This window comes from Octopus bimaculoides, chromosome 4 (assembly GCF_046866305.1).
Source record: "Octopus bimaculoides isolate indiv1 chromosome 4, ASM4686630v1, whole genome shotgun sequence".
Lineage (NCBI taxonomy): Eukaryota > Metazoa > Mollusca > Cephalopoda > Octopoda > Octopodidae > Octopus > Octopus bimaculoides.
The window spans coordinates 46,075,275-46,089,167 of NC_142931.1; the positions used below are offsets into that span (position 1 = coordinate 46,075,275).

Sequence of the window (13,893 nt, forward strand, 5' to 3'; positions counted from 1 at the left end):
TATCTGCTAAAGATTGGACTCACTCCTAACTGCATTTTACATTTAAACTATTGGAGCTATCTCCATTTGCTTTATATCTATCAATCCATCCATGCATACATACATTCACATGTACACACACATGTATACATACATATATACATACACCCACACATACATACAAACATACAATATCATCATCATCATCATCATCGTTTGACGTCCGCTTTCCATGCTAGCATGGGTTGGACGATTTGACTGAGGATTGGCAAACCAGATGGCTGCACCAGGCAGAGTTTCTACAGCTAGATGTCCTTTCTAACGCCAACCACTCTGAGAGTGTAGTGGGTGCTTTTACGTGCCACCGGCATGAGAGCCAGTCAGGCAGTACTGGCAACAGCCACGCTCAAAATGGAGCCAGTCCAGCGGCACTGGCAATGACGTCGCTAGAATGTTTTTTCCCGTGCCAGTAAGGCGATGCTGCGATTGTTCACATCACTAAGACTGTAAGATAGTGAAAAGTAGCGACAGTGGACAATGATGATAATTATAATGATAATGGTAGGGATGATGATGGTGCTACCGATGTTAGAAATAGCAGCTCAAGAGTTTACCTGAAGTTGGGAAATGCCTCGCTGATAATGAGTTAAAGCCTCACCAATCATTGAAGACAGATTGTTCTTTGTTGATTCAGAGCTGATGCTTGTGGTTCCAGTGTCACATTGGTGTGGCTTGTTGAGAGCCCCAGTCAGCAGGCTGTCACCAAGACATAGATCATGGAGCCCTGACAGCCAAAAGTAAAAATGCTCAGAAGCCACCTGGAAATTGAGAAAAATATCTAGTCAGATTTAAAAAGAAAACAAACACAAATGAAACACACAATGAAAGTAAAACATGGCATGTAAAAAGCACCCAGCACACTCTGCTAAATGGTTTGGCATTAGGAAGGGCATCCAGCCATAGAAACCATGCCTCAACAGACAGCTGGAGCCAGAACAGTAACCTACTAGCCAGCTCCATGTCAAACCATCTAACCCATCATAGCAACATGGAAAGTGGACGTTAAACAATAATGATGATGTTGATAGATGTCTGAACATCATATTTTTACTTCACAATTGAATGGTTACTTGCAGGATGGACTTCTCGTAGAAATATTTTTTCTAACGGCATAAAACTTGCATTTTGTAAAATCTTTTGATGCTTGATGCTGTGGATGTACAAACAAATAAAGGACCCCCTCTTTTTGGTTGTTAAAATAGGTAGACATAGCAGTCAAATCCCCTTAACACTTTAGCTTTTAAATTGGCCATATCCAGCCCAAACATGTTACCTGTTTAATGTTCTAAGCAGCCAGATCCAGCCTATCACACTAACCCTTCAATGCTATTCTAAGAATATAGCCAAATGAGGCCACAACTGTGGCCTATGCGGGTGCCTTAATCATCCTGATGCTATAGTAAAAGATACTTGCCTAAGGTATGACGCAGTGGGACTGAACCCAGAACTAAGTGGTTGGGAAGCAAATTTCTTACCATACAGCCCTACCTAGCACCTATATGGATAGAAACAATAAATTAACCTCTCTCCCTCTCCATACTGGTATTTCCCATCAGCTGCAAACTCCAGCCTTGTTCAATTCATCACTCATTCATCTCTACCACCATGTGTTACTCTCACCATAACTCTTATGAAACAACCCATCATCTCCTTCCCCTTCTCTACAATCTTTACCTCCTTCCCAGTTACTCCTGCCCACCCTTATGTAGTGTTGGGTAGCCGTATATCTTCTCCATAGCAAGGTACCTGTGCTAGTCCCTTTATTATACTCTAATCCTTTAGCATTTAAACCGGCCAGATCTGGCCCAAATATTCTATATGTCATATGTTCAAACTGACCAGATCTAGCTTCTCGCACCTATCCTACAATGTCATTCTAAATATATACAATTACATCATCAAAATGCCAAAGCCACAAGTTAATGCATGATTAATTCAAAATGATGTGAACAAATAAGCATTGCATTTGATGGAGTAATCTGAATGTTAAATGGCTAAACTCTCACCACCTAACATAAAATCCACCTCTCCCTCTCAAATACTACTCCAACTAAGCCGAGGGGGGTCTTTTTCCTGCTCTTTTACTATCTTGCAAGTTACTTGGAGACCTCACTAGCGCTGGCAGCATGAAAAAGGTACCCAGTATACAATGTAAAGTGGTTGGCATTTGGGAAGGCATCCAGCCATAGAAGCCATGCCAAAGGTGACACAGCCCTATGGGCCACCAGATCCTGTCAAACAAGCCAACCCATACCAGCAAGGTAAAATATACGTTAAATGATGATGATGACGATGGTGATAAGCACTTCTGAAATGTGTGTGCTCTCCCAATCAAGTGAATTCAAAATGGAATAAAGAGCAAGAAAAAAACTAATCAGTCCTATTCAGTAAGTTGTTTTAATAACCTTAGAAGGATGAAAGGTTAAAGTTTACTTAAGAAAGATTTGAACTCTGATCCAAGATAAACTGAACTTCTTAATCATGTATCTGCATCTGCTTTACATCGTGGTATTATTGATTCATAGGTTGAGTTAGAGGCAAGGGACATTACTCTTTGTAGCACACTGGAGCTGGCTGAGTAAAATAGAGGTAATAAAGTGTTGTCGTTGTTGTTGCTTAGTCTGAAGTCAGTCCGAATAGAGAATACCTATGATCTAAAACCTTTCGTATATCAGAGGAAAGATTGTCTAATATGCTCTTTTTTTTTTTTTTTTTTTAAATGGCAGGCAAAAGAAAGTGCATGCAGCCATGGAAAAGCGGCCTCAACACATTCCATCTGATCCTTGCAAGCATGGAAAAGTGGATATTAAAACGATGATGATGATGATGATAGTCTGATTTGAAAGCGATTTGGCTACAATACCTAGCAGTTTGAGTGACCACATACAATATACAAATCAAGCATGGATAACCTTTTTCAAGAAGCAGGCCACATGAGACATGGCTGTCATCAAGCAGGCTGCATTAGTAAACAAATTCAAGGTAAGTTTTCATTAGGCATGCAGTTTAGAAAGCCTTGCAGGTGAAGTTTACCCATGACCGGTATAAGCTATAGTTGAGGGTAACTATTTCTCATAAACACAGAGATTTAGAAAGTTACACGTAAAATACACCATTTCGAGCGTGGCCGTTGCCAGTCAAATCGTCCAACCCATGCTAGCATGGAAAGTGGACGTTAAACGACGATGATGATGATGATGAAAAGACTGGGCAATGGGAAAGAGAAAAGCTGCTTTTGTCAAGTCATTTTTGTGGACTTTTGTAAAGTAACAGCAGATGAAGCAAATGTTTTTTTTTAGTTGTTCACTCGGGACTTACACCAACCACTCAGAGAATGTAGTGGATGCTTTTTATATACCACCAGCACAAGAGGCTAGAGGAGCTGGCAACGATCACGATCAGATGGTGATTTTTATGTGCCACCGGCACGGAAGCCAGTCAAGACGGCACTGGCATCGGCCACGTTTGGATGGTGCTTTTTACGTGCCACCAGCACAGGGCTCACAACTACAATTTCCATTTGATTTGATTTTGATATTGCTGATATTGATGTACTTGACTCAATAGGTCTCCTGAAGGACGACATGTCGCACTATGATCCAAGGTACTTTTGAATGGGTTAGTTATGCGACACTGGTGTAGGTTACAGCCATGGGCTCACTTTATTTGCCAGGTCTTTTCAGTCACAGCATACCTCCAGAGGTCTTGGTCTTTTGTCACTGCCTCTGTGAGGCTCAATATATATATGAGCGAGATCGTTGCCAGTGCCCCTGGACTGGCTCTTGTGCTGGTGACACATGAAAGTTCTTCGAGCGAGATCGTTGCCGGTGCCCCTGAACTGGCTCTTGTGTGGGGTTGTTGTAGGACTTTTGAGCGAGATCGTTGCTGGTGCCCCTGGACTGGCTCTTGTGCGGGTGACACATGAGGTTTCTCGAGCGAGATGAGCATGGCCGTTGCCAGTACCGCCTGACTGGCCTTCGTGCGAGTGACACGTAAAAGCACCCACTACACTCTCTGAGTGGTTGGTGTTAGGAAGGGCATCCAGCTGTGGAAACACTGCCAAATCAGATTGGAGCCTGGTGTAGCCATCTGGTTTCACCAGTCCTCAGTCAAATCGTCCAACCCATGCTAGCATGGAAAGCGGACGTTAAACGACGACGACGATATATATGTGCTGTGCGTGAGAAGACCCGGCAAGCCAAGTGAGATCGTTGCCAGGGCCCCTGGACTGGCTCTTGTGCGGGTGGCACATAAGATGCACCATTTTGAGCGTGACCGTTGCCAGTGCCGCCTGACTGGCCTTCGTAGGGTTTTCGAGCGAGATCGTTGCCAGTGCCCCTGGACTGGCTTTTGTGCGGGTGGCACATAAAAGACACCATTTCGAGCGTGGCCGTTGCCAGTACCGCCTGACTGGCCTTCGTGCGGGTGACACGTAAAAGCACCCACTACACTCTCTGAGTGGTTGGCGTTAGGAAGGGCATCCAGCTGTAGAAACTCTGCCAAATTAGATTGGAGCCTGGTGTTGCCATCTGGTTTCACCAGTCCTCAGTCAAATCATCCAACCCATGCTAGCATGGAAAGCGGACGTTAAACGATGATGATGATGATGATGATGATATATATATACATATAGTTAATTCAAATAAACGAGTAAAAATTAATGGACAACAAAAGGATGTGCACAAGAAATGTATCAGCTTGATGCTTGGTGAAAAGAGAGAGTTTGACATTTCGAGTGTAGCTCTTTGTCAGAAAGGAGAAAGGGAAAAGTCCAAAGAAGGAAAAGAAATTGCCAATGCACATGATGAGTACATAGGGATAAATTATCCAGGTGGGTACTATAAGTGCACTCAGTAATAGTCTGGTTTCATACTTAGAAGTAAACTAAAAAATTAGTAGAGGCTGGTGCTTGGCCATTGTGAATTCACTATCCTTTACCTAAACTATCCATATGAAAAAGACATCCTACAAGTAACTCATAAGTCATGGGTTCAGATCCATTGCAACCTTCAAATGCAGAATAATAAACTGTATAAACCTTAGCTTAACACTTCTTGGGAAAGTTATCTGTGATAGATCACCATCTATGCAGGGGTGTTCTCTCATATGTATATGAGAGATAGATTTAGCCTGGATAAGGGTGTATAAAAACCAGAAACAACACTACCATGATTCATTGCTATATTACTAATGGTATGTTGGTCCAACCCATGCTAGCATGGAAAATGGACGTTAAATGATGATGAGAATTTAGAACAAATATTGTTAGAAAATTCAGAATTACAGTATTCTTTGTATCAAATTATGGCATAAAAAAAGCTGAAATATAAAGGAAACACATATATAACTAGTATATCAGGAATTTACCTTGTTCCTAATAGAACAGAGAAGATGGACAGCAATGTGATATTGTTGGTAACGCATGGCTTGACGGACAACACGATATGCTTGCCAGGCGTCCCCCTGTGGAGCTGCTTGCATAACCAAGTTATGCAGGTCTTCAGGAAGGTTTTCACCATGGGCCATAAGAAAGAGTAATGTGCAAAGTCGAGCCTGTACAAAAAAAAAAAGAGAATGCAACAAAGATCAAAGTTAAAAAAAAAAACAAAAAAAAAAAATACTTTGCAGATAATCTTGTTCTTGTAAAATTGAAATGTTTTTCATTGAAGAAATTGCATTTCATATTGACAAAATTTAGCCAAAATTTGATATGCAATTGTGTTATCCTACAGTTTGGTGGCTATAATCTAATTTTTTGTTCAAATAGCCAGTCATCTATGGATGGCTAACATCATTGAGAGTATATTTCCTATCAAGGGTAACCATTACTTGCCTGGTAATCAAATTATTTCCCCTTCGTTACTTTTTTTTTAAATATAATTTTAGTTGAGAGAATCTTGAGCTGATGGAATCGTTACTGGACCTTCTCCAGATCAAACACGAGTGAAAAGCCTTCTTCAAGTCAAAAACGGTTCTTAGCTAAAAGCAGCCACTATACTTAGCCACTATACTTAGCTTGCTTTCAAGTGATGAAAAGATAAAAAGATATATTTTAAAAAATAGCATAAATGAAAAGAAAATATCAATACCTTCACTGAAGGATCAATAATGTTTCCTTGCTCAGCTGAGAGAATATCCATCAGGATTGGTAATATTGGTTCCAATGCTGCACTATTTGTGGAACCAACAGCTGCCAAACTATCACAGACCAGTGCCATGTGAACATCTGAGAGAGAATGGGCTAAAATTGAAAAAAAATAACATTTGCTATGTATTTTACTAGTAGCTGTACCCAACCTAACCTGGGTTTATGATTTATAAATACCTAAAGTTTATAAAGCACACGTTACATCAACTAAATACTTAATTGAGTTGTTGTTAGCACTCCATCGCTTACGATGTCGAGGGTTCCAGTTGATCCGATCAACAGAACAGCCTGCTCGTGAAATTAACGTGCAAGTGGCTGAGCACTCCACAGACACGTGTACCCTTAACGTAGTTCTCAGGGATATTCAGCGTGACACAGTGTGACAAGGCTGACCCTTTGAATTACAGGCACAACAGAAACAGGAAGTAAGAGTGAGAGAAAGTTGTGGTGAAAGAGTACAGCAGGGTTCGCCAACATCTCCTGCCGGAGCCTTGTGAAGCTTTAGGTGTTTTCACTCAATAGACACTCACAACGCCCGGTCTGGGAATCGAAACCGTGATCCTATGACCGCGAGTCTGCTGCCCTAACCACTGGGCCATTGCACCTCCACACTTAATTGAGTAATTATCAGTAAAAGTCATGAAGCCTTTCACTGTCTCCATAAGAAAAAAGATGTTCCCTAAAGCAAAATTTGAGGTATCTAAGAGCAAAACAGTGGTTCTACAACTTGGAACATGAATACATATATTCACTTCTAGATATTAAGATTAGAAAATAATCTTCTCGTATATTTGATTATCTTTTATGTATTAGTGCTATTTGCAGGAAATACCAGTGAGTAGGAGTTTAACTCATATCTCAGAATAGTAAACTCCTTAGTGAAGACTCCTTAGACTTTTTTGACATGTCACCATCTCAGTAGTAGGCCTATCGCTCAGTCTGGTTTAACATTACCCCTTACTCCTAGGCTGTCTTTAGTAAAATTCACTCTGTTTCTATCTTTTGAACCCATGCAGTGCCATGTAAAAGCACTCGTGTGGTACCACGTAAAAGCACCCAGCACACTCTGTAAAGTGGTTCGCATCAGGAAGGGTATCCAGCCATAGAAACCATGCCAAATCAGACTGGAGCCTGGAGCAGCTCCCCAGCTTGCCAGCTCTGGTCACACCATCCAACCCATGCCAGCATGGACAACGGATGCTAAATGATGATGATGAAGAACCAGAAACCCCACTTCCTTCCCTGCCCACAATTGACCCAGCAAAAGTTCATGCTGAAAGCAAATGGCATGGGCACTGCTCTTTTTTCCATGAAAAATTTACAAAAATTATACAGAAAACCATGACTAAATTCCAAGGAAAAATTACTTTTCTTAATTTCATTGTTTTACCCAAATAATATACACATGAAACTTGATTAGTAATATAAGCGATTAGTATACTGTCACAGGTGGTGTCATGGATGAAAAACAAAAAAAAAAAAAAACTTATCTGGCACTGGCCCAGTCCACCAAGCTATAAATGTGTACCACAAGATGGTATAGTTTACATTGTAAGCAGTAGAAGTACTGTAAAATTGGCCAATGTTCTATTGGTCAACATTATTAAGTCCAAATCTATGAGTGAGAAAGTTATCTGCAGTAGACTAGTATTCAATCCCAGAAAAGATTTATCTTCCTTTTGCTTAATGCTATATAGCCCTAGACTGAAAGTTGATTCAGTGGATCACTGATATTTATGAAAAGATTTACATTTTCCACAGTTATCCAAAAAGTGACATTATTTAACCCTTTAACATTTAAATCAGCCATATTTGGCCAAAATATTCTTCTGGTTTTATGTTCAAACTGGTGAGACTTGGCTTCTCACAGCAGCCCTACAATATCATTCTACAACTTGCCTCGTCAAAATCTCAAAGCTACATGAAAATGCATGATTAATTCAAAACAATCATTGTTTAATCGTTTAACATCCGCTTTCTATGCTAGCATGGGTTGGACGATTTGACTGAGGACTGGTGAAACCGGATGGCAACACCAGGCTCCAATCTGATTTGGCAAAGTTTCTACAGCTGGATGCCCTTCCTAACGCCAACCACTCAGAGAGTGTAGTGGGTGCTTTTACGTGTCACCTGCACAAAGGCCAGTCAGGTGGTACTGGCAATTAATTCAAAACAATGTGAATAAATAAACATTACTTTCAAAAAATAATGTGAACGCTAAAGGGTTAACCCCAGGTTATCTCTGATCAAGTAGACATGTGGCAAAAAAACAATCCAGTAGTGACTAACATATTTTTAAACATATCATCCATGGTAAATTATCAAATTTATTTTTCCTTGTTTTAAGACAGCATAATATGATTTAAGATAATTTAGTTAGTTTCTAGCAGGTCAAGGGCTAGGATGGGTGACTGCTGGAGAATGAAAACTGTTACAAACATATAAATGTAGTTGATGGTAACTATATATAGAGAGAGATACAACCAGTGAGTGGTATGAAGTAGAATTGAAACAACATACGTATTAACTGAGATACTGTTTATTTTTTATCATCTAATTTATACCAGCAACACAGAGAAACAACGATGATATCAATGTCAATAATAGTACTGGTGATATGATAATGATAGCAGTGGTTGTGATGGTCATGGGATAATGATACTGGTGGTGGGCTAAGGTGTTGGTAGTGTAGTAAATAGATTGGAGTGCAATGTGATGAAAGGTGATGATGAAGTAATGGAAGTGATGGAGGTGATGATGATGATAATAGTGGCAGTGTGGTAATGTAATGATGGGGAAGTTGTGATGGTGGTGGTGGCATGATGATGGTAGTGGTAGTGTGATGATGATGGTGGTGATAAAATGAGGATAATGAAGATGATGTAACAATGTGATTGTGAGAAACAAATATAAAATTGATGTCAATGACAGTGTTTGTGATGATGACAGCGATGGTGATATGGCATAGTCATAATGGTGATGATGACTATGATGAACATCATCATCATCATCGCTTAACGTCTGCTTTCTATGCTAGTATGGGTTGGACGATTTGACTGAGGACTGGCGGACCAGATGGCTGCACTAGGCTCCAATTTGATCTGGCAGAGTTTCTACAGCTGGATGCCCTACCTAATGCCAACCATTCCAAGAGTGTAGTGGGTGCTTTTACATGCCACTGGCATGAGGGCCAGTCAGGCGGTACTGGCAACGGCCACGCTCAAATGGTATTTTTTATGTGCCACCTGCACAGGAGCCAGTCCAGCAGCACTGGCAATGACCTCGCAAGAATGTTTTTTCATGTGCCACCGGCACAAATGCCAGTAAGGCGACGCTGGTAACAATCACGCTCAAATGGTGCTATTTACGTGCCACTGGTACGGAAGCCAGACAGCTGCTCTGGCAATGATCATGACAATATGGTGATGAGGATGAAAACATGTGGTGATGAGGGGACAATGACAGAGATGGGATCAAGATATGATGATGATGATAATACAACTACAATGACAACAGTACAAAAACAACCTGCCTGTATTTGACTGTAACAAGTTAGCCATGGTGTCCACAAAATCAATGCACAGTTCAGGAAACTTGCTGCACATTTTCACTGCACATTTTAAACTCAACTGTAGATATATGAAGTTTTTTTTTTTTAAAGATGGAAAAAAATAAAAATAAATAAATAACTTTAAAAAAATTGAAAGTGGGATAAATCATGTGGAAAAGAGTTAAACTAATATCACAAATTACATAAGGCAGCTTACTATATCATATTGTGGTATACTACATGACAGTAACATATACTAATACATACACTATATTTGAACCCCTACCAATGTGTAGAGTATGGCAAGGCATAAGTATTACACTATATTGTAGTATAATATACCAAATGGTACAATCTTTACTAAAAGATATAGGCAGAACAAGACTGAAATGCTATGTTACATTGCAGTAAGGCATATAAAAGAGTAAATTATATTGAAGCAAGATTAACTAAAGGGTAGACTACATTGAAACAAGACACATTAATATATATTGTACACTGTTAAAATGCATGTTAATGGATTACTGAATTATAACAAGGCATACTAATGGGTATTACTATACAGGGTGTCCACAAAGTCTGGGTACATGTGGATTAACACATACTTTAAGAAATTATTATTTCTTATATTTAATTGTTTATGTTATGGTTTTATTTACTCCATGTACCCACATGGGGATTAACACATACTTTGAGAAATTATTATTTCTTATATTTAAATGTTTATGTCATGATTGTATTTACTCCGTGTACCCAGACTTTGTGGACACCCTGTACTGTAATTAAAAGTGCATATGTTTACACACTAGTGTAACAAGATATAATAACAGCTACACTCTGCTCAAACTAGAGATACATATGGATAAATAGTAACAAGATATACTAATTAGTAAACTACACTACAGATAGACATACTAATTGGTACACTACACTACACCAAAACATACAAATGGTATGCTATTTTGTAACAAGGGTAAAGAGCCCGTTTGGTCATGAATGACCATGGGATTGCACCTACAAAGTTACCCTCTGAGGCACAAGTCTGGGCAAGGTTGGTTATGAAAGATCAGCAGTTGCCTGCGCATACTAGCCACCCCTCTCCATGCACTGAGGATATCCAAGGGAAAAGCTGATACAGCTTGGCACCAGTGACGTTGTAACTCATTGCTACAGCTGAGTGAACTAGCACAATGTGAAATAAAAAGCCTAGTCTAGGAATCAAACTCACTACATCATGATTGTGAGTCCAACACTCTAATCACTGAGTCATATATTTGTATGTGTCTTATAGTATGTACTGGGTACATTTTATGAGGAGTACATTTCTGTATGTTACATAATAATTAGACATAACATTAAAGAGGGCAGCACTTTGACAAAGACATTCTACACATGTTGAGATCCACACAACAGCAACAATTAAAAAAATCCTTTAACTATTAAGTGAAACCTACCTTGAGAGCCACCTGAGATTGTTGGGAAGAGTTCATACTGGATAATAAAATAAGAGTCTGAGCAGCAGCTTTTACATCATCCCTTAGATCCATATTATTTTGCTCTTCTGCGAACATGTAAAAAAAAAAAAAAAAAAATCAAATCCCTTTATTTCTTTAACCATTCCCTTCTAATTGTTTCCCCACCCCCATCCCTATCTCACTGTCTCCTCTTGGTTTAACTAATTTTCGTTTCTTAACCCACAAATACACCCATCTATGTATGGAACTTGGTAATCGCTTTCCCCATTATTTCTGTTATACAATAGTACTTTTACAAATACTTAGTTGAAAAGCAATTTATGATTATTTAGGTTTTCAAATACTAAGCCTTTATGCAGTTACTCAACCATCTAAAAATAACAGCCAAATATTACTCAGGATGTGTAGCTCAGAGATTAGAGAGTCTTGCCATGCTGGTCCACTACTTTTCCACATCGAGAGACCACATGTGGTTAGAATGTTTCCAAAAAGAATCACAAAACAAAAGCCAAGCCAACTAGCAGGAGACCCAGTGTTGCACTATCTCTCTTTGTGGAATGTTATGATATTCATGTTCACTACAGATGGATAGTGAAAAAGATCTGCAAAGTGTTCTCTCCATTTATTCATTATTCCAGGAGGATCTTTAATAACCTCATCTCCATCTTTTGACTTCAAGGGAACATATGATGATGAAGATTGCAGTCCAAAAGCTTTCTGCAATAAAACTATAGAAACTTTTAATGTCTTCCCTGTCATAGGCTGCCTGTACTTCCTTAGACAAATTTCTCTGCCAAGTGTCTTTAAGCCTCCTGAGTTCTTTACACATGTCTGCTTTCTTAGACTTGTACAACTTTTCTAGTTGCACTTTGTCCCTAATGTTTGGATCAAGAAGCTTTTCATGAGTGGGCCTCTTTGTTGCTAAAAGCTCATTTATCACTATATCATTGGAATCAAACCAATCTCGGAGTTGTCTTCTCTTAAAGCCTAACACCTCTGATCCCATTTTATATATTCCATCACGGAAAGATTGCCATGAACCTTCAAAATGAACATTGCTGCCTCTCTTCTGAAACAACTGCAAAACTTGTGGTTGTTTTAGCTGCTCTACATCAAATTTCTTTGATACTCATACACCTGCAATACGAATCTTCTTACGGAACTTGAACTTGGCCCTAACCATTTTGTGACCAGTATCACAATCAGCACCTCGCAATACTCTAAGACTGCACAAATTTTGTAAGTCAGCTTTCTGAGTTAATACAATATCATGTAAGACAATATCTGGACTTAAAAGACATATTCTAGTTCACAAAAACATTCCTTCAGAATCAGATTCCGAATGGCAAAGATATAGAAGATACTTGAATAATATCTGTCACTTGCATTTTAAACCCTGTCAGTCAGCAGCTGCTCTTAAAAGTTATCTAATGGCTCATCAACAGAGTGATTGTACTGTGTGATGGGGTGTGGTGTGTGAGTTGATGGGACGGCTATCATCTCTCAAGATGAAGCAATCATCATGTGTGTGTGTGTGTGCGTGTATTTGTGTACTCCTGTCTTGGTATCATGTGACGGTTGTAAATGAGCATCACCATCACACAAGTGATGTTCGTTTCCAGTCTTCTCTGAATGACTATCTCTGGCCACAGGGAACTATTACCTTGCTTGGAAACAAATGAGGAGCGGTGACATGACGTACATCCATCCATAGAAAATCTACCTCAACAAAATTCTGTCTGACTCATACAAGCAAGCATGGAAAAAGTCAATGTTAAATGATGAGAATGACATATAAAAAATTAGAAGAAAAAAAACTTACTTGAGCCTGAGTGAGTAGCAAGATGTGTCATCAGTTGCACAGTTTTAGCAGCCACAGAAACATTTTCATGGTAGCTATATTCCTGACAAACTTTCAACAGAGCAGAGTCTACAAGACAATGATAACAATAAGTCAGTTAATCTCAGACAAGTAGCATACTTAAACAGAAAATGAATTTTGTTTATAATTACACACATTCCATATCATCTCAAGAAAACAACATTATTGAAACAAAATGATAGTATGGGAAATGTGGCCGATGCCTGTGCCAGTAGCACATAAAAAGCACCTTTCAAGCATTGGATCTTACAGAGGCAATGACTAATGACCAAGACCTTTGGCAATATGCTATGCTGGAGAAGACCCATCAAGCCAAGTGAAATCGTAGTCATAGCAGATACTGGTGCTACACAACTGGCACCTATGCTGATGGCATGTAAAAGCACCCGTTGCACTCTGTGAGTGGTTGGCATTAGGAAGGGCATCCAGCTGTAGAAACCATGCCAGCATGGACAACAGATGTTACATGATGATGACGATGATACCATAAGAGCAGTTTATAAATTATCACATAATGTTACATCTGTTTGAATCGTTATGACATTCAATACAATACTCCTTATAATTCAAGCAATAATGACATCTGTAAGCATCAATATTTGTCTTCAAAAAACATAACCATTTCTCAATGGATGTTTTCCAAAACATGCACACAAATCCAAAATCATCCAGCAAGAATGCATGAAAAACAAAATATTAAATCAAGGATCCACCTGAGGTAAAGCAGAGATGACTCAAGAAAAGAGATAACAAAAGACCGATATTTGTAATAAAGAGGTAAACTTTCTCTCCCTTTGTC

The 13,893-nt window shown here is 39.3% G+C and overlaps 1 protein-coding gene across 1 annotated transcript in view; it reads right to left on the minus strand.

The window, feature by feature from the left end:
- The window catches only part of LOC106884515 (integrator complex subunit 7), a 46,422-nt gene that overhangs the window by 17,152 nt on the left and 15,377 nt on the right, over nucleotides 1-13,893 (minus strand). The window contains exons 8-13 of the mRNA XM_014935939.3: nucleotides 13,035-13,142; nucleotides 11,192-11,298; nucleotides 9,720-9,816; nucleotides 6,129-6,280; nucleotides 5,407-5,592; nucleotides 594-797 (exon numbers count right to left, since the gene is read on the minus strand). Of these exons, the coding sequence (XP_014791425.1) occupies nucleotides 594-797; nucleotides 5,407-5,592; nucleotides 6,129-6,280; nucleotides 9,720-9,816; nucleotides 11,192-11,298; nucleotides 13,035-13,142 (854 nt within the window). The remainder of the gene's footprint in view (nucleotides 1-593; nucleotides 798-5,406; nucleotides 5,593-6,128; nucleotides 6,281-9,719; nucleotides 9,817-11,191; nucleotides 11,299-13,034; nucleotides 13,143-13,893) is intronic.